The sequence below is a fragment of the Bradysia coprophila genome, unplaced genomic scaffold, assembly GCF_014529535.1.
Source record: "Bradysia coprophila strain Holo2 unplaced genomic scaffold, BU_Bcop_v1 contig_151, whole genome shotgun sequence".
NCBI classification, from domain to species: Eukaryota; Metazoa; Arthropoda; class Insecta; order Diptera; family Sciaridae; genus Bradysia; species Bradysia coprophila.
Window position 1 is genome coordinate 8,208,696 of NW_023503423.1, and position 21,639 is coordinate 8,230,334.

Below are 21,639 nucleotides of genomic sequence, written 5' to 3' on the forward strand. Positions count from 1 at the left end.
TGAGAACACATGACAAAACGAAACATTTTCGTAAACATTTTATGAATTAAAAACAAGTCCAGGCCTGGCTATACAGTGGGCGATGAGGCGGATATTTTTTATCAATTCAAATCCGAATACTTCCAAGTCCGAGCTTTATAGATACAATGCAAGAATGCAACGAAATTCCTTCCTATATTAACGGGACAGCGGACAGCTGTGTAACGCCTTCGCAATATTGAAAGGGGTAACGTTTTTTTTTTTCTTATATTATACATTCATGAAACGTTGCTTCTATATTTACATTATATCAATGCATTGATTATATCCATGAGCACAATGAATTGGCTGTAGCTATGCATCCCTATACACTCTTCTTTCTCTCTCGACAAAAAAAAAACCGAGAATATATCGACCACCATTGATAATGAATCTCAAATGAAGTAACTGCGAGTTAAGAGTGTCATTGTACAACGTACCTCAACAGTTGTTAGATTATATACGTCGCAAATTGAAGCACACTTGTTTCACATTCATAACTGGGTGATACTTGACATACAAAATTATTAAGTCTGGCACATTTCATGTGATATCCATTTCTATTGTGGAATAATTTGGTGCCCTCATCGGTAGCTTTTTCAATAGGTAAAAAATAAAAATAAAATGGGAAAATGTCTGCAAACCGTTCCTGCCATGGCTTGTATGAAGTCATTGCTGATGCTATTCAATGTAACATTTTGGGTAAGAAATTATTGATTTATCCCACAGTAGCATTTCGTCTGTGTTGTAAAACATAATAGCTGTTTTGCAATATGGATGTTATTGATAAATGATGATAATAATATGTATAACAGGCAACCGGTCTGGCAGTACTATGTGCTGGAATATGGATGCAAGTGAGACTTATTAAATTCTTGGAATTGAGTGCTGACTTTTCGAATGCAGTGCCATATGTTTTGGTGGGCACGGGTGCTTTAATATTGTTTGTTGCAACATTGGCATGTTGCTGTACAGTGAAAGGTCAACCATCTTTATTGTACATGGTAGAGAAATTCAATAACAATTTTGTTCGTATATGTACAAAAATTGATAAGAAAAAATTTAATTATCATTTGTTGGTTGAACCGAATGCAAATAGTACGGTGGATTCTTGGCAATAATTTTAATTTTGGAAATTGCTGTAACGATCTCCATTTACGCATACAAAGACAAATTAACGAACGGATTTGATCGTGGTTTGAATCAAAGCATGAACATCTACGGGGAATCTTCAACCATATCAACCGATTTTGATGTTATGCAATCGGAGGTATGTTGTTTGGTTGCGCGATTTTCTTTGTCTTTCATATTAAACTTAACTCTTCACCAACGCTTAAAGCTTCAATGTTGTGGCAATCGCGGCTACAAAGATTGGTCGAGTCTACAACGGCCGATACCAGTACCCAAATCGTGCTGCAAACTGACCGACTGTGATGTTGAAGACGAATCGCAAATTTATAATCAAGTAGGGAACTTGGAAATTCGGGAAAGGACACATTGAAACCAAAATGAAATTTTTTATTTCCAGGGATGCTATGACATAGTCGTGAAATTCATCAATGAAAATCTAGCTATGATCGGCACATGTGCTCTTGGCGTAACATTGTTCCCAATCGTAGGAATCGTTTTGTCTTGCTGTTTAGCGTCTAATGTGAGCAAAGCCAAATATGAGCAGATGAACTGAGTTTTGTACATCAGTTAACACTCTGGTTGCAACAACTTTTTGAAAAGAAAACAATTCAATTTTTTTGTATTTACGAGGCATTAATGTTTCAATATTTTAGTACGATCATATTTCCAAAGCGAATTATCATAATAACCTACCATACCTACAATCAGGGCCTATTTTCTGAAATTTTCTGAGGTTTCTTCTTATTCTAGGAGTTAAACTAATTTTTAGAAATTGCAGAATTTTGTAGAAAAAGTTCTGGAAATCTGTACAAATTCTACAATTTCTAAAAAATTCTGAAACTTTTTAAATATTCTAAAAAAAACTTGAAAGTTCTACAAATTTTCTAGAATTTCTAGATTTTTCGAAAACTTTCTAAAATTTCGAAAGAAAATCTATAAAACAGGCCCTGACTTATAATCCACTATAAACATTTACGTAATAAACTTGACTAAATAAACTCCAATAAAACACAACATTCTCATAATAAAGTTCCGAACGCAATCGAAGTGAAGCGGACAAATTTATTTGTGACCACTTTTACCTAACCGTCAGTCTGTTCTATTTATTCTTTTTTATATAAAAAATATCTTGATGTTAATCTTAATGCCAAGTTTCACTACAAAAGAATGAAAAATCAAAAATTTTATGTTAAGAGGCATCTATGCTTAGCTAAAATTGTAGCCTACATTTGCGTGTCTCGTATTTCATTTTTGATGTTATCTTTTCATCAGAATACTTTTTGCAAAATATACGCCCGCAATAACGACCATGAATGTATTAGGTTTGAATAAAAATTAGTTTTGGTTGCAGTCGTTTGACCAGCTCTGAGAGCGAGCAGTTTAACGAAATTTTCATAAACTGCTCAATTTTCTCAGAGCTGGTCAAACTGCTGCAACCAAATCTATTTTATGTGTAAAGTTAACACATTCGTGGTCGTAATTGCAGTCCTATATTTTTGAAAAAGGTTTTTAGTGGAAAGATATCATAAGAAGTAGACTAAAATCCAGTTTTTAAAAAACGCCTAAATGTATGCTTTTCGGCAAAGCATCGATGCCTCTTAAAGGTCCATCGGTCGTTCGTTTTTACAGAAGTTCGAAGACAGTTATAACGAGTATTCAAAAGAGATGTTTCCTTACAGTTTGAGCACTTTGAAATTTTCTAAGCGACCACAACCAATGCATCGCAAGGAGGGAAACCTCAAAATTGCAGTGGAAGTGTGAATTTGTTAATGCACAAAATTTTACACGAAAACGAAAGAAATATCAGAGTATTCATTAGACTGTGTGAGCGAGCTATGAACATATAATAGTTTATGGCGACTCCTAAAGACCGACGCTTTCGTGTAGTTACGCAAAACTTTTCTGAAAATCGTGAAGATAGTGAAATATGTACTCTCTTCATATGATATAACATAACATCCAGAGCTCGATATGTACTTTGGTCATTTTAGGGAGCTTCATCTTCCAAAGAAAATGGATACTGATGGTCCTTGGTAGATAGAAAACTATTTTAATGAATTTTAATCAGTAAAACATTGTGTGTATACGTTGTAACGACTATTTTTTCTATTATCAAAAAATTATATGTGACTTGTTGTTCTAATATTTATTCACAGAACATTTTTTTATTGTTACTATCAATTAAACATTTACTGAAAATTTTATAAAATATTTAAACGTATAATACAGATTTATGCAACTTAGAAACAGAATTTTTATTTACCGGAGGAACAAGACATTCAAAAGGCCAGAAAAACTGTTTGTAGACAATCGCCAGAGTCTTGACACGTACAGGAGAAATTTCGAACCTTCTTTTCTACAAACTTAAATTTTCGGATAATTTGGACATGTGGAACATGTTGAATTATACACTTGAATTTGACAAGTCTAAATAAATGTCAACGACTTTATAACCTTAGCTAGGATGAAAATTGTAATTGTTACTTTTCAATAAACAGCCGAAAAGCAACGTCGTGTTTTATTGCAAGTCCGGAATCCGGACTCCGGATAAAGGTCTTATCCGAAATATCCTGCAGCAAGTCGACATTTTCCAACAGAACAACTAAAATTAGTTGTTTACTGAATATATAAAGACGACATCTCACAAATTAGAAGTTGGTTACAAAAAATGCATAAAATTGCAACGCAGTGGCATTCTACCAACCTTACAAACTCGTGCTTCGTTCAGTGCTATGTTGATACCTTTGACATTTCGTGAGAATAAATGTTCTCGGACGCTTAAAACCGAAGCCATGATTGAATTCCCGTTCCCGTGACTCAAACATCACCCTTTTTTGGCAGTATATTTATTTGGAACAACTTACCAATTTTTTTCTGTTTGCCGTTAAGCTGCTTCCAAATAAAATCCTTTCGGAAAAAATCGATAAATAGTATTTTACATGACTACGGATAAAACTAGACTTTTCGTGAGAATTTTGTTGATCCGAGGCGAAGTCGAGGTCAATAAACACAAGAAAACGAGACTTTTCATTTTTGTCACGAGTTATGTAATGGATTTTAAATGCTGAGGGCGTCGAAAGACGTGCTTCAAGCATGAAAAGTACGGTTTTCGAGGCATGTAGCATGTAAATATATTGCAAAATATGCAAAATATTTATGTCGGTATTCAGAACCTTTAACAAAATGGTCAAATAAATCGAGCATCCCAATATTCCGTATCCCAATCTTCCTAGACAAATATGCCACCAAAACATACATACAGCTAGCTGGTATAATTTTCCGTTTCAAATTTGGCTGACAACACTGCCGTCTGTTCCCCAAAAAAGCAAAATCTGAAGAAGAAGAAGTGAAAATAAAAATTTGCGTTGTCCATTACATTGGTGATAAAATTTTACGCTTAAAAAAAAGTTTGTGTTTTATCTGTGAATAATGTGTACCATAATCAGTCGCATCAATTGGAATTGATTCGTAATAATGATCTGTTTGAAATTGACCACGATCCGAAAGCAAATCAACATTAAAGTGTTATTGTGAATCGTTGAAAAGAGTGTTATTTAGTTTTCATCTGTTTTGCCTAAGAAGCTAAAATGGCGGATAATTCGACACAAAGTAAATATAAATTCGATATTTTTTTCTTCTCTCATTTCAATTTTTTTTGATTAGCCTAGTGATAGATAAGATAGACAGATGCAGAACACCTGACTAAAACTATTGTCCAATTTAAAAATGTTTATTCTCATTCCCTTGCAACATCTCAGTCGAAGGCTTACATTCTTATCTTCTCACCAGTGAATATGGAAGCAAATTTCATTTTTTTTACATCAAAACATCGACGACTGATTCAATGCTTTCTATTAATCTCTTAGTCATTTCCCGCAGTGGTCATATATTTTGGGAATTGTTAGTAACAATCTGTCGCTCCGATAATATTTGCTCATAACGTTATTGTTCATTATAGCTGTGTACAGACTTGTATGCTGGCCTATGAACTTTGTAAAAGTCATTTTTTTATACTTCAAGCTATTTGCATTTTGTTCCATAAAATTGATTGGTTGCCTTATCGATCGAGAATGTCAGTCGACGATGTCCAAAATTGTTGGAAATTTATCAGAAATTTGGGTGTTTTTGGTAATCGTTCGACCTTCATATGATTGAAATTTTTGTTCCGGGTAGAGGAAAAAGAATAGTCTGAGCGATTGGAATATACTCGACTGGCATATACTCGACTGGCGACTGGTTGGTATAACTATGTATATTCATCAGAAGTAGAGTCTCCGGAAAAATAGTTTTGGAAAATTGTTTTATGTAACTCGAACGATAAAATTGAACATTCTCGCCGTGTGTCTAAGTTTTCTTCTTTTGCCAGCTGGTCCACTCAAACAGCCACACTGCTCGTACATGGCAGTGTTTTTGTGTGAGTGAGCCTAGCAAAACAGCTGAAGCAAACTTAACACAAAACACAAATGTAGTTGAAATTAACTGCATCTTAGATGAACTAATCTTATATGGAAGAAATTAATTATTGAAAGTTAGTGTGATAAAGATCTTGTTGCTAGATACTAACCATAAAATTTAGCGGCATATTTGTGGCCATTCTAAAATTCATTTTTTTGTCGTAATGGCCACTTCAAGCATGAGTGGTTCTCTAAATAGAGTATTGGAACTGGACAGTGTATCAAACAAATTTTGGCACTGTAAAATGTTTTTTCATGGATCTATTTGACATCTGTCACTCGAAGCACTTTTCCTTGAAGTACGTTGTAATGGCTCTCTTTTGTGCAAATGTACAAAAAAGTAAATCACGATGTCTTCTACATTTATGTACATTTGTACAAAAATGAGCTATCATGGCTTCATGGTAAAAAAAAATGGTAAAATGTCTCAGCCATAAATATTCCACTAAGTTCTGTGATCTTTGAACTAAATATTACAAATTTTCATTTATTCATCTGTGCAACATACCCAATATCGGTGGTACACTCAAAGTAATTTTTATGGCCGCTGTAATTTCCTGTGATTCATTTTCTGAATCGAGTACAATATTTATCGATTCTAGACGATTCTAGTTCTAGCCGAATTAATAAAATTTATGGTAGAAAAAGTGGGTCTGGCTCCCCGGAGTTTTTTTACACAAACTTCTGCATAAACTTTACACTGTACACTGTTAGCAAACTTTCCCGAATGCACAATTTTCTAAACCACGTTTATCGTTTGTTAAAAAAAAGTGATAAAAATTCCGTGCAACACAAACCTCGTATTTCGATTTAATGCAATGTTTTACCAAATTATTAACAATCAAGGACAGAGGACCACTCTTGCTTTGCAAGATTCATTTACTTCTACAGTTTTATCATTCATAAAATTTTATTTGTATCTCTAACTCTACGTTTTGTCACGCAGGCTCCCCTTTTTATCCCTGCGAGTTAATTCGCCTAGTCGGTTGGCCTGTAGAGGCGCCACATTTTTTTATAGTACTTCATTCGCGCTGGACTATTTTCTTGTGTAATAACTTCACATTGGTTCATTCCCATGAAATGTCACAGCAGTGAAGTTTGTTCATGAAAAAATAATTCAGTGACACATGACAACACGTACTAAAATGTAATAGTTTAAGAGAAAAATCTATTCCATTTTAGTATTAGTTTTAAAACATCCTTTTCCTATACGATTTTACACATTCTCTATATGAGACAATTAATTGTTAGATTAATCTATGGTGAATTTTTTTTTTTAAATTGCGAGTTAATACGATTTTACTGGACACCTTTTCTAGATCAAAACTCATGTTTTGCAGCCTAGTTATGCTTTTCTCGATACCGTCTTGTCTACAAGTACGGCAGTAACACTGACTATCATACTGATATGTCGAAAATCTAATAAATGAGTTGTAAAAATGCAGTCCAAACCAAATTTTTTGAGCTTAGAACTTGTTAGTTATAGGTGCTTTATTCAACGCTCTTTAATTATGTCTACTGAACGATGTCATTTATCACTATTTCCCATTGTTAAGCTAAGTTGCTGCAATAAACAAAAATTGTCCGTGTCGCTTTTTGTAGGACATGAAATCTGGTTTAAAAATTCAAATAAGAAAATTAAAATCAGCGTCGAAGAATCAACAAGAAAACATTGATAAGTTTTGCTCCCTCTAGAAGAGCTCCGTTAGAAGAGTGTAGTAGGTGTAGATTCCTTTAGCAATCTAAACGCAGAAAAATTGTCAGTTTCTTTTTTAATCTTATAAAGGATGATTTAGAGGTACCTGAGTGCCTGTGACCATATTTAATGTTCCCAGTGATTTCAGTGATATTTGATTAGGCTGCTGACATAGATGCAATATCTTCTGAACCATTTTCTGAGAATGCAAGTCAAATGTGTACCAATCAGTTTGTTGAAGATAGAGACACATTTTGTCATCCTGTTGTAAAGGTTTATTTATGGAGAACTTTTGGCAATTAATTGATTGATGCGACACATTCCCATAAAATCCGGATGCTACAAAATCCGAACGAAATTTCACTGCTGTAGATTTATTTATTACATTTTTCCTGTGTTTTGTTTTTCGTTGGTTACTGTTTCAGCACGCACAACAGGCCTGTCGACGGCCAAAGTTCGTAAATCTATTACTACACCCAATTAATCTGGTGTCACGAATATGTGGTGATTTTTCTATATTTCATACGGATAATGCATCATTCGGATTTCCAGGTACTGTCGATTGGGTAGAATTACCATAATGCTTAGTTGTGTGCTAGAAAATGTATTTTGATTAAATTTCTACTAAGGATGCTTTTAGGTAATATATTACCCGACATAACAGTAAAACATCATTTCAATGAAGACTATACAAGCGGTTGTGTAGCCAGGTATCCAATTGATCTAAGATATGAACAATAACTTAGAAAAGCAAGAGGATTACTGTCGGATGCAAACGTACCTTATTAATTTGGTACAAACAAAGCACTTCGCCCAGATAGCTGATGATAAAGAAAACGAAAAACTTGCGTTCGTACATTTTTTTCACTTGTTTCATGTATCTGAGAACAATATTTAATTCAGAACGTTTTCTCATATAACCATGCGATCACGAAGGAAACGGGCTAATACGATCCTCTTCCTTTTTTCACTCTTCTCTGTTTTTGGAAAATTTAAGGGCTCAATTAATGAGATTGTGAGAATGTAAGTTACAATTTGTAACGAGGGTTTGTCTTTAGTAGTTTTTATAATTTAAACTGATAACACCTCCTAATGATAAAGCAATCGTATTGGCCCGCACAACCCCATGTCTGGTGTATTATTACGATCTCATGTCCTGCAGTTTTTTGCAAATGTTATACAGAAATGAATGTCTGTACGCTGTCGACGTCAGGCTTTCACCGTTCCACATTTCATTCAAATCTTTCCAGTCCAACGCAATTAAGTCGACTAGGAAAATGTAATTGCAGATGCAGATCAGAAATCCAGCTCCGAACCTTAAAAATTCAAATCTTTCAGAGTCAGCAGTTAGTGAATCTCTGATTGATTTACATAATAGTTCCGATACCACTATACAGACCCAATATCCCTTGGATAGTGCTCGCCATTAACCACCCATTTAGAGCGTCCTCGTCGATAAATGGTGTTTTGATTGGCATTAGTGGTATAAAAATGCCGTCAACCAGATAGTACTTGATTGGAACAGCGACATAAAATAAGAGTACGGCTATGACGCCTATAGTATACACCTTGATTACTGCACAAGTTCTTTTCAAGCCTGCAGTTATAGTTTCAGCCCTTGTGCCATCGGTTAAATTCTCTTTGCACATTTTTTCCGCAACAAAGAATAAGCCAAACAAAATTTTCCAATGTTTAAGGAAAACGAGCCACTTCAAGTCCGACTGTACAAAAGAACAAGATTTTTCTTTCAATATTTTTGACTCTATCAACAGAGAACATCAGATTTTCCGCCCGTAAATGTCAAAAATGTATGAATGTCTGAAAAACAATTATATTTTGAATTGACTGGATTCTGACCAGACATAATGTTAGTGTGCAGAGCATGATGTCATGAGTCCGGTAAAAAAAATTATTTTTAGTTTCTCCGCGACGTAAATCGGCTGAGCGGTGAGGAAATCAGTGACAAATCAAAGAATTTTCAAAGTCTTATCACACGGCAGATATAAGTCCGCTCAAAAAACTAGCTACTTTACAGCAGTCATGAGATCATGCGCTACACACTGGCATTTTGTTTGGTCAAAATCCACCGAGTCAAAATTTAATTACTGTTTAAATGAGCGTTTTGCATTAGTGTTAGTGTCTTTGCATTTATCGGCGAAAAATCTGACGTTTACTCCCCCTAAAACGAAAGTTTACCGTCAAAAGAATCCCACACAATGCGAGCGGCTCTAATAGCCTTAAATAATCACCGTTGCTGAAGTGATAGTAAAGATTATAGGGGATGTAGCAGTTAGCCGTGAGCAAAATAATATTAGTTGACCAGAAGGTAAAATGATGGGACATTTTCCAGTCGTGTCTAATTGAAAGAGGACATCGGATAAACCTTCCACTGAGAAAACGCTGGAAAATGTTCTAAAGCGTACCGAAACTCGATGCCAAAGAAGAGTCCAAGGACATTATAATAGGCAATAATTTGATTGTAAATCTTTAGATGCTCTGTGTAGTCAACTTTACTGTTAGTCGTTGATTCAAGAATTTCCTTAATGTCTAAAGGATGTCTGATCGTCTTCAGCCTTTCGTTTTTATTGAAAAAGGACACAGAATTTGCATTAGAATCATCGTTAATGACACCCACAGTCCTTTTCGTTATGTTTGAATTTGCAACATCAACTGCATTCAAATCAGCGTTAATGATGTCCAACTGCGAAAGTATGTGTGTCAATTTGTGTGTCAACGAGAAATTGATTTTCTTCTGAAACTTACCGTTTCTCTAGTGATCATTTTAACAAATTTTTTTTCTTAAAGGAAAAATAGCACCTGATTGAATGTATCAACACCAAAACTATGGTCTCTGACTTCACTGTCTATAATTTTTGTAAGAGTCTGTAGCTGATTTTTATTATCGAAATGCGCGATTAGAATATTCTCAATCTTAAGGAAAATGTTTAAAACGGTAGAACGGTAGATATGCATATATACAAAGGCTTACAATAAAATGATTAGTCCAACTAGAACAACCTTTATTTATATATTCTGAGATTTCAATTCGATTGATATACATTGATGTTACTTCCATAAATTTGCATCGCGATGTTATTCTCTGTACTTTATTGTTTCCGAATTAAGTTGAATCAATAATAATATTTTTTGAAACACTGGTGGGAAAGTAGTAATTTTCTCCCCTCCGATGAAACTTCGAAATCGTTTGTTGGGAAAAACGAAGGTACTATTTCATGTGTGTGGTGTGATTAACCCTATTTTCTCTACTCAGAATACTTTGACAATCAGAATGCCTTGTTGAATGGGGACAAGAAACGGTTAATCACTTGAAAAACATTGTAATGAAAGTTATGGCCACATGGCGACGAGAAAATTAAATTTCCTACTTTTTCTTCAGGTCATCATTTTTAATAACAAAGGCTCCCGCAGCTGACGGGAATTAAAGTGAACGTGTGGTTTTAAGAGTCTTAGTTACAGATCGTTGTGGTTTTCAATGAATCGAAAGAAAAGATTTGGATTTGCCGTTGATTTTCCCACATATTTCAAAAATTAAAACTTTGGAAACACGATTTTTTGTGAGCTGTTTTCCCCCTCATCATAAAACTTTCGATTGAAAAGCGTATGCACAGATCGTTCACTTTTCAATTTTCCCACACTGTAATTGATTATCAAATTATATTGTAACGATTTACCGTAATTGTCGAGACTTGCACATCCTTTTATAACTTATTCAAAATTGAATTGGCAATTGTGATAGTACTTATGTAATAATTCAATGCAACCCTGTCATTAAAGGGCATTTGTAAGCCGTATTTATACAATGTTTTAGATGTTTACTTGAGTCTTCATTGCATTACATTCAGTTACGATAAAACGAAAACTTTCTGTCAACAAAGCTCTTAAGTGATCATTTGGGCGACATGTTTTGATTGCAAGTTAAAGTTTTTGTCATTCCCTGAAAGTCATGGGTCTTACGGATGATAAAAAATCTAAAATATATTTATCACAAAATGTTCACGACTATGATTGAAAATACATTAATTGTTGCTGACGGCATCGATGTTACCCTGAAGTCGAAAGCTCTCAACACTTAGCCCTTGGAAGGTTTTGAAACTGAATGCATGACCAAAAAACTTAAATACATGAAAATGTTTGTCACACTTTGTTCATTCCTTGATAACTTAATAACTTGATAATTCTCAACAATGAAAGTCTAGAACAGGTATGGTCGATCGGCGAATTCGTCTTAAACGCACTCACATTTTATGTCGAAATAATATGAAAATGAGTGCGTTTAAGAACGAAAATGAAATTTTCATGTCCTCCGGGCGGACAATAGACCATACCTGTTTTACACTTTCATTGATTCTCAACGGATTTCCAAAATCTTTTTTTTAAATCGACGAGAAACAAAATTCGTGAGGTATAGTTGAAGATGGGCTATAACGGACGGGGGATCTTCTAGATATTCCCAAAAGAATCGTCGCTTGATAAAACGATAACTAATCCAGGTCCTTGTGTCAGTAAAAATGGACTCGATCAAGTGTGCATGCTTTGCTGTTGAAATGGTTGTAGAGTCAAAAGCTCATATCGTGAGCGTAATAAAGTACTTCATACAACGTTTTATGCTACAGAGGCATCTAAAGTTTACTCTATCCATTTTGTTAAGCAGGCTCCGCAGCTTACCCTGCTATCTTTAGTAAACATTGTTTCTATATAAAAACTCATGTTTTGTAGCCTGGTGTGGTTTTGTCGATACCGTATTGTCCACAAGCATAGGTCAGTAACACTGGCGATCATATTGATATGTCCAAAAACTTAATAAAACAGTTGTAAAAATGCAGTCCAGACCAAATCTGTTGGACTCAGAACTTGTTAGGTGTAGGTGCTTTATTGAACGCTCTTTAATTATGTGTACTGAACGATATCATTAATCACTATTTCCTACGCTAAGTTACTACAACAAGCAAAATTGTCCGAGCTGCTTTCTTGTAGGACATGCAATCTGGTTTAAAAATTCAAAAAAAAAAATCAAAATGAGCGACGAAAAATCAACAAGAAAATCTTCAATAAGTTGCTCCATCTAGAAGAGCTCCGTCAGAATTGTGTAGTAAGTGTAGATTCCTTTAACAATCTAAACGAAGAAATTTGTTCAGTTCTTTCTTAACCGAGAAAGGATGATTCAGGGATACCTGAGTGCCTGTGACCATATTTAGTGTTCCCAGGGATTTTAATGATATTTGATTAGGCTGCTGACTAGAGGTGTGCGCCGATTTCAAAATAGTCGGCGGCGGTGCGCCGACTGGTGATGGATCGGCGGCGGCGCGCCGAAAGAAATTTAATGTCGGCGGCGGTGCGCCGATCGGCGCGCCGATAAATTTAAAAAAAAATCTAAACTTTCTAAAATAATGCAAAGACATTTGAAAAAGCGTGCGCAATCCTTTTTACGAACACTGAATTCTTACTATCTTGCAAACTGAAGAACTGAAGTATCAACCACGAATCCAAGTACAATCTCATTTTTATCTTTCGAATGTACAATCCCTGACCTTCATTTTAAAAACATCTGATTCAATGAATCCAAGAATGATTAGTGAGTTTGCCTAAATGACATATAAGTCAACTTATAAGTTGGAAATTTTCAGTCACATCTTCATCTTCATACTAGATGTTCTAGAAGGTTACTTAAAATTTACAACTTATAATTTATATGTCATTTTCGCAAACTCACGATTGTCCTTTCGATTCACAAGGTTTTGAAAGAACAGGTTAAGACACTTTCGAGTTGATCACGAGAGCGGTGGAACCAAAATTTTCCTCTGTAGCGCCAACTAGGTTTGGAATATTTTATATGACGATTTCAACTTACAAAAAATAATTGTTTTCAAGTTGACTTTTCAACAATATGTAATAAGTGCGTTTGACAAATTTGGTTTCAACCGCCTTCGCGAGTGTATACCATATTCTTTCAGAACCTTGGGAAATTATGAGTAACTGTCAGAACATCTAGTAGATTAAGAAGATGTGACTTTACATTTCCATATCTTCGATGTAGAAGTGAGATCGTAGTAGAAGGTTTGCGCCATAGAGTTACACTCGAGTGTTGGCAAGATGGCGCTTTTCTATGAAAATGCTACTTTTAAGAGGAAACCAGCATTTTGGGTGCCGATGCTCCTAATAATTGTATTCTTGTGGCCAGCAGCTGTTGTTTTTACTGCTGTTTTGACTGCTGTTACATGAGTACTGATGTCTGACATTTTGTGTCATTGAATTTGTGTTATGTTTGTTTGTTCTTAGAGTCGGTTTAAATGTGTGAATTTCGTTACAGTAATTGAATTAATAAATTTTAGGAACAAATTTAACTAAACGAAATAGTGAAAATTTATCAAATTAAAGTCAACGGTTTCAGAGTAAAAATATCACAAATTTCATTAAAGAATACTACTAAATTGGTTGCGAAATCGTATCAAATTGTCGGTACAGGCGTATCCAATTGCATATTCGAGCAATTGAACAATCAGATTTTATGAATCTTCAGAAGCAAAAAAGTGCAATGGTTTGTTTTGATATGAGTCATCATAATTTCCGTTTTGACAGAACAACATATGACTCAGGGTTGATAAGTAACTACAAAGATAGGGTTGTCCATATAGTGGCCACATGGATAGATGATAAAACGACAAAACGCCATCACGCCAACTCTCGAGTGTAACTCTATGGTTTGCGCAAATAAGAGATTTTGATAAACATAAATGTATAAGTAATAAGTAATTAGTAATAAGTGTATTTGCTGAGCAGCATATAGCAACCTGACTTAAAAAATTAAGAGATAGAAACATTTGCTAAAACCTTGTAATCACGCACACACTGTTGTATATATATTTCAGTTTAAGTTTATATTGCCGCCCATTAAAATGGCTGAAAGCAATAAAAGTATAAAATTTCGGCGCGACGAAAATGAAACCGGCGGCGGCGGCGGCGTGAGCGAATATTTTTCGGCGGCGGCGCGCCGAAAATTTGGCCAAAAATCGGCGGCGCGCCGGCGTAAAATCGGCGGTGCACACCTCTACTGCTGACATTGATGTAATATCTTCTGAAGCATCTTTTGAGAGTGTAAGTCAAATGAGTACCAATCAGCTTGTTGAACATCATCGCACATTTTATCGTCCTGTTGCAAAGGACAATTTTTGGCAATTAATTGATTGATGCGACAGATTCCCGCAAAATCCGTATGCTACAAAATCCTGACGAACTTTTACCATCGTTATTTGATTTATTGAAATGTTTCTCAATGATTCGTTAATTTGTGTTTTACACGCACAACAGCCCCGTCCGCAGCCAATGTGCAGGAGTGCAGTTTGTTTCTTCCTTGTACGAAGTAAGAAAACAGAAACTATTTTCGGGAAAAATTTTTTCTTAAAATTTCTTCATTTTTCTACATCTTCTTAGATGTGGGAAAATTCAAGTAAATATGAAAAAAACGAGCCGTCAGAACAGTCGGAGCGTTTGCTGCGACTGAGCCCCGTACGAACCCGTACATCTATTGCGCACGTGACCCTAGTTCGTCCGTCGCCCTATTCTTGCCGTAAGTCCACTGCGCCCGTAAACGTCGGTAAAGTAAAATTCTTATGAAATTTGTACGTCTTAAAAATTGCGCATAGCGCAATTACGAAGCCCCGTACGATGTTCCTTTCAAACGTAACTAGAGGTGTGCGCCGATCTTAAAATAGTCGGCGGCGGTGCGCCGACTGGTAAGGGATCGGCGGCGGCGCACCGAAAGAAATTTATAGTCGGCGGCGGTGCGCCGATCGGCGCGCCGATAAATTTACAAAAAATCTAAACTTTCGAAAATAATGCAAAAACATTTGAAAAAGCGTGTGCAATCCTTTTTCCGAACACTGAATTCTTACTATCTTGCGATCTGAAGTATCAACTACTTATACAAGGGGAATCAACTGAGACGTATCTCACCTTTTATATTTTGAATGTACAATTACTGACCTATTATCTTAAAAACATCTAATTTAATGAATCCAAGAATGATTAGTGAGTTTGCGTAAATGACACATAAGCTATAAGTCAACTTATAAGTTGGAAATTTTAAGTCACATCGTCATACTAGATGTTTTGCAGGTTTCTTATTTCTAACTTATAATTTATGTCATTTACGCAAACTCACTACTATTATCTTTCGATTTATGCAATAACCGTTCCCGTTGCCTTTAGTCCATCTTCGATGTAGGAGTGAGATCGTAGTAGAAAGTTTTCGCAAATAAGAGAATTAGATAAACTTAAATTTATAAGTAATAAGTGTATAGACTACGGTGTTACTGCCAGCTACAATGTGCAGATGGCACCAGCTTGTTCATCACAGATGACACGTCAAATATAAACCAACGTCACGCTGAATTCACGACCCATAAGCGATTCATTCGGAAATTTCTATTGAACAAATCGTCGATCACGCAGCGAGCCGTACTTAATAGTTCTTTCGTATCGAATCATAGCCGGAGAATTCCGTCTGTAAAGTAGATTATGTGTCGCATAGTTGTCAAAGTGTAGTCAACCACAATATGTAAGTTTTCATAGTTTAGCTGTGTACTGTGTACATAACCTAATTTCGTGGAATTCAGAATTTGTAGCTTTACATCAAGTACATCACTACAATAAATCGTTTCGTATCATGACCGCTCGATTGCTTACTCAATTCCTCTGATTACATCCCGATTAGCAAGACACAAAATCGACAGTCCCTTCCCCGTGGAATCAACATACGGTAATAAGGTTTTATTTCCCAAATTTTGTACATAAAGCAGCTAAAAATTGAAAATAAAGATATCCGTGTCTCGTCTTTTGACGAAAAAACTTGAAACCGGAAAGATTTTCCACTTTATAAATTCCTGAAGCATGTGATTTGCGCCATTTTCCACCCAAATTCTACATAAGGTCTTGAGTTTGCCACTTTACAATTACAGTAGTATTCACCCAGTTTTGACTGATGCACTGAATTTTGTTCTCTTTCTTCTTCCTCTTATCTGCATCAACAGGCAATAAGAGAAACGTCGTCTGCCGTATGCCGCGCTCCATTCCATTGCACAGGAGATAGAGTAACGTACCCAAGGGTTCACGTTAAGTGAGGATACAGAAAAGACAAATGTTGTTTCGACCTCGGGTATCGATGGCGGTCCCAGGCCAGCGTGATCTGACCATCCTCAGTTGTATGTTTATAGAAACATAGCAGCATATAGAAACCTGACTTATAAATTAAGAAAGATAAACATTTGCTAAAACCTTGTACTCAGGCGCACACTTTTGTATAGATTTTTCAATTTAAGTTTATATTGCCGCCCATTAAAATGGCTGAAAGCACTAAACGTATAAAATTTCGGCGCGACGAAAATACAATCGGCGGCGGCGGTGGCGTGAGCTATAATTTTTCGGCGGCGGCGCGCCGAAAATTTAGCAAAAAATCGGCGGCGCGCCGGCGTAAAATCGGCGGTGCACACCTCTAAACGTAACTCAAATTTAAAATTGACCTAAAATTTCCTCAGTCCTATATTAACCTATATTTACCTATAAATAAACAATTTACTGATAAATATGCTAGTATATAGCTCAAAATAACTATCTCTACCGTTATATAGCTCAATATAGCTATATATATTTATATATAGATATCCATATTTGGGATCCTTGAAACACCCCACACAAGTAACCACTCACTTCCCACTGATCAGTGACTTTGTAAGTATCATTTTCACTGATTTATATTGATTTTACAAAAATCCAAAATGGCGGTCGACGGCCATTTTGTTAGGAGGTGGAAAGTAGTACGACTGCTTTACATTCGTTAGTACCTTTCAAACAAAAAAAATCATGAAATTCGGTCAACGTTTACTCGAGATATTAATAAAAAAACACCACCTTCACTGTACGGCCGAGTAGCCGGATATGAGCTCACTCCAAGGGACCTAGCTCACGCTTCGGTCAACCTAATTTCATAAACTTTTTTTCACTGATTGGTACGGTCAACGCTTATCTAATAAAGCAAAATCTATTAAAATCCGTTAAAATTTGGCCAACCTACAATCAAAAACGGCTTCCCGTACTGTACCTAGTTCACACCAAGGGGTCTAACTCACGAGTCGGTCATCCAATTTCCATAAACTTTTTTTTTTGTCGATAGGTATTGTAAATACCTTTCATTTGATTTATCACTTACCAGTGTAGCCGTTAAATAGCCAGAGAAATCTTTGGAAAACGTTAAAGCACTTATGGGGCCCCAGCTCGGGAGGGGTCAAATCCAAACCCAAAATCGCCCATCTTCGAACTTAGCCTCACAATTTCAACTACCTTTCAGGGAAAAAAAAATTGAAATAGGATTTGATTTACTCAAGATATCGACGTGACAGACGGACAGACGGACAGACAAAATTTTTATTGCGGATTCGTCATCTATGAACATAGGCAAACACTTTGCCCTTACCGCCTGCTTCGAATTCCATCAATTACACACGGCACCGCAATCCTATAAGCCCCTTTGTACTTCGTACGGGGCTAAAAATTCTTGCAAATACTCCCTATATGAAAATCAACAGAAAGCCCCCCGTAGGATGATTTTCCTTTTACAAAAGTTATCATAAAAAAGGGTTTCATCTACTCATACGTTTTGACAAGAAATGTGGCATTCAAATATTTGTTTAGCATTTTTTGTGTCGATACTGTACTACTATGAATGTGCAGTTTTTTTTCGCATTTCGTACGGATTATGCATCATTCGGATTTCCAGGTACTCCCGATTGGGTAGCATTACCATAATGCTTAGTTGTGTGCTAGAAAATGAATTTTGATTAAATTTCTACTGAGGATATTCCGTTGGTAATATGTTACCCAACGCAACAGTAAAACATCATTTCAATAAAGACCATACAAGCGGTTGTATAGCCAGGTATCCAATTGATCTAATAAATGAACTAATGATTCGCAGGAGAAATATTGTCGGATCATGGCAACTTACCTTATTAATTTGGTACAAACACAACACTTCGCCCAGATAGCTGATGATAAAGTATAGGAAAAACTTGAGTTCGTACATTTCTTTCACGTAACTCATGTATCTAAGAAGAAAATGTAACGGAATAATTCACACCGCTTTCTTACAACCATACGAAGCATACGGGCTAATACGACACTTTTTTGGTTTTGGAATATTTTAGCTCATTGTCTAAATCCCAATCAAGAATTTAATGTAAGTCTGACATCGAGCAAAACTATCGTATTGGCCCGAACAACTCCATGTCTGGATTACGATCTCATGTCCTGCAGTTTTTTGCAAATATTATGCAGAAAAGAATGTCTGTACGCTGTCGACGTTAGGCTTTCACTGTTCCACATTTCGTTCAAATCTTTCCAGTCCAACGCAATTAGCTCGACTAGGAAAATGTAATTGCAGACGCAAATCAGAAATCCAGATCCAAACCTTTAAAATGCAAATCTTTCAGATTCAGCGCTTAGTGAAGAAGTTGATTGATTTACATTATAGTTGCGATGCCGCTATACAGTCCCAATATCACTTGGATAGTACTCGCTGTTAACCACCCATTTAGTGTGCCCTCGTCGACAAAGGGTGTTTTGATGGGCATTAGTGGTATAAAAATGCCGTCAACCAGATAGTACTTGATTGGAACAGCGACAAAAAATAAGAGTACGGCTATGACACCTATAGTATACGCCTTGATTACTGTACGAGTTCTTTTCAATCCTCCAGTTATAATGGCCGCCCTTGTGTCATCGATTAAATTCTCTTTGCACATTTTTTCCGCAACAAAAAATAAGCTAAACAAGACTTTCCAATTTTTAAGGAAAACGAACCACTTCAAGTCACACTGTGGGTCAAGGGAACACGATTTTTTGTTTCAATATAATAAGCTCTGCAATATCACTCTGCTTACCGCAAAAAGAATTCCACACAACGCAAGCGGCTCTAAAAGCCTTAAATAATCACCGTTGCTCATATGATAGTAAAAATTATAAGGGATATAGGAGTTAGCCGTGAATAAAATAAGATTAGTTGACCAGAAGGTAAAATGATGGGTCATCTGCCAGTTGTGCCTAATTAAAAGAGAACAACGGATAAACATTGTCTTAAGAAAACACTGAAAAAATGGCGGTGAAGCGTACCGAACCTTAATGCCAAAAAAGACTCCAAGAACTTTATAATAGGCAATTATTTGATAGTAGATCTTGAGATGCTCTGTGTAGTCAACATAAATCTTAGTCGTTGATTCAAGCTTTTCCTCAACGTCTACCGAATGCCCAATCGTCTTAAGCCTTTCGTTGTTGTTGAAGAGGGACACAGTATTTGCATTCAAATCATCGTTAATGGCTTTCACTGTGCTTCTCGTTTTGTTTGAATTTGCGACATAACTCGCGTTTAAATCTGCGTTAATGATGTCCAACTGCGACAGTATGTAGGTTTTTTCATCGGAAACGATAAATGTTGAGTTCATTCGTTTTCTTACCGTTTCTCTAGTGATCATTTCAACGATTTCTTTTTATTCAAGGAAAAATAGCACCTCATTGAGTGTGGGTCCAAAACGACTGTTTGTTCACTGTATTTAGGTTTTATTTTGAATGAAAATTTGATTTCTTTTTTGGCTACGTGAGACGTTAAGTGTTGAACGTACGAAGGTTCACAATAGAATTAAGAATTCAACTAGAAGAACCTTTATTTATACTATTATGAGATTTCAAATCGATTGATGTTAATTTTATAATTTTACATGGCGATGTAATTCTCTGTACTTACTAGTTTCTGAATCGAGTTGAATCGATAATAATTTTTTTCACAACGCAGGCAAAAAATGGTCATTTTCTCTGACTGCAAGATCCCTACAATAAATAACTATTTCGAAACTAACGTTTTCTGTCGTAATTTGCATAACAGACTTAACATTTTTCAGAACAATAGAAATTCTTTTGTTCTAAAAAAAAAGTTAGATTTTTATGCAAATTACGGCAATTACGGCTAACTCTCAGAATCAAGGCATTCAAGGAAAATGGACTTTTCTTGATGTCGGATGACAATAAAAGAGAGAAATTTCGTTCCCACCACGAACACATGAAAAATGTGTTGGTCACCCCGGAAGAAAATTATTTTAAAAATCTTCTTTACCACAAGAAAAGTCTTTGTGCAAAACTATTTTTGTTATTACATTACTTATAACATCACTCGTTTTTGGTCGGGTATCTAAGAATACACTGATCTGAGTGATTTTACTTGCACAAACGACAAAGATTTTGATTTTCCACTGATCTTTCATTTTTTTTTTTATTCAGGAAAAATGATTCTTTCTGAGGATTCTCTCAGCCTTATCGTAAAATTTTCGATTGAAAAGCGAATGCATTTTCCCTAACTGTTCACACTATATTTCACTCTATTGAACAGATCGTTCGCTCTTCGATTTTCACACACTGTAATTATCGAATTGTAACAAATTATCGTAATTATCTAGAGCTTGTATTTACTTTGTAGCATATTTAAAATTAAATTATTGAAAATACACGCAAAATTACGTTGGTGAGCCATACCTACCAATGCTATTAATAGATACCGTCCAGTTTACACACACAAAAGTCGATAAAGACGTCTCTTTAGTAGGACGAGTCCTTTTTATTGTCAGTCGACGTATTTGTGATTTATATAAGCCGTCACCCTCCATATTTTTTGTATATGGAAAAGTTAATTAAAATTTTCTAATGTAAAAATTGCAATCTATTATGAGTCATCTCTCCGTAAAGGATGTAGTAGGAGGGAGATCACTTGTCTTATAATTCCCGATTTTTCAGGTGAAGAATCGCCAAAGTAAAATTAAAAAGTCGCTAAAGTGTGAAGAAACGTAAAGATACATAAAGAATGGAAAATTGGTCTTTCTGGCCTCTGGTCTCTTCACACTTTGGCCATTTTTCTTGGCGTTATAATAATCATTCTGTCGATTTTTCTTGTTTCTCATTTCATGGACTTGCTCTCCTTTTGACGAGTTGTGCGTCACTTTTGTCAAGCTACTTGTTCTGTGTTTTGGCGACTTCTGACTGTGAAGATATATATGTCCCTTCTGTGGCGGTACCAAATAATAAACAAAATCTTTTGAGCGCAGTACTTGTTACTGACAGGTGTTCTATTCAACGCTTATTAATTATGTAGTGAGCATTGTCGACAATGTCATCTTTTGTGATATCGAGTACACACACAATACTTTTTTAGGCTAGCGCCGCAGGCTGTGTGTCATAAAACACATCCATAGCCTAATAAAGTACTTTGAAACAAGTTGCATACAACGA

At 35.7% G+C, this 21,639-nt stretch overlaps 2 protein-coding genes across 4 annotated transcripts in view; both read left to right on the top strand.

The window, feature by feature from the left end:
- The first annotated feature begins 423 nt into the window (after positions 1-423).
- On the top strand, positions 424-2,324 carry LOC119074827 (tetraspanin-7-like). 2 transcript variants are annotated; one of them, XM_037181118.1, is made up of 6 exons: positions 425-554; positions 624-720; positions 834-1,022; positions 1,118-1,288; positions 1,358-1,483; positions 1,547-2,324. In XM_037181118.1, the coding sequence occupies exons 2-6, from the start codon at positions 643-645 to the stop codon at positions 1,700-1,702; spliced, it is 720 nt and encodes a 239-aa protein (XP_037037013.1). In that variant the 5' UTR covers positions 425-554; positions 624-642; the 3' UTR covers positions 1,703-2,324. The 2 variants fall into 2 exon arrangements, with proteins under 2 accessions (XP_037037012.1, XP_037037013.1); XM_037181117.1 differs by having other exon boundaries at positions 424-720.
- Positions 2,325-4,473: 2,149 nt separating this feature from the next.
- The window catches only part of LOC119074825 (dual specificity mitogen-activated protein kinase kinase 4), a 54,005-nt gene continuing 36,839 nt past the window's right edge, over positions 4,474-21,639 (top strand). Inside the window, exon 1 of one of the 2 annotated variants that reach the window (XM_037181114.1) lies at positions 4,474-4,758. In XM_037181114.1, the coding sequence (XP_037037009.1) occupies positions 4,737-4,758 (22 nt within the window). In that variant the 5' untranslated portion in view covers positions 4,474-4,736. The remainder of the gene's footprint in view (positions 4,759-21,639) is intronic. The other variant, XM_037181115.1, reaches the window with a different exon arrangement.

Excerpts from the sequence above, each read along its gene's own strand:
- LOC119074827 (XM_037181117.1), top strand. The coding sequence starts at position 643 with ATGGGAAAATGTCTGCAAACCGTTCCTGCCATGGCTTGTATGAAGTCA. Across the intron at positions 721-833 it reads TATTCAATGTAACATTTTGG|GCAACCGGTCTGGCAGTACT; the intron begins GTAAGAAATTAT and ends TATGTATAACAG. Across the intron at positions 1,023-1,117 it reads AACCATCTTTATTGTACATG|TACGGTGGATTCTTGGCAAT; the intron begins GTAGAGAAATTC and ends GAATGCAAATAG.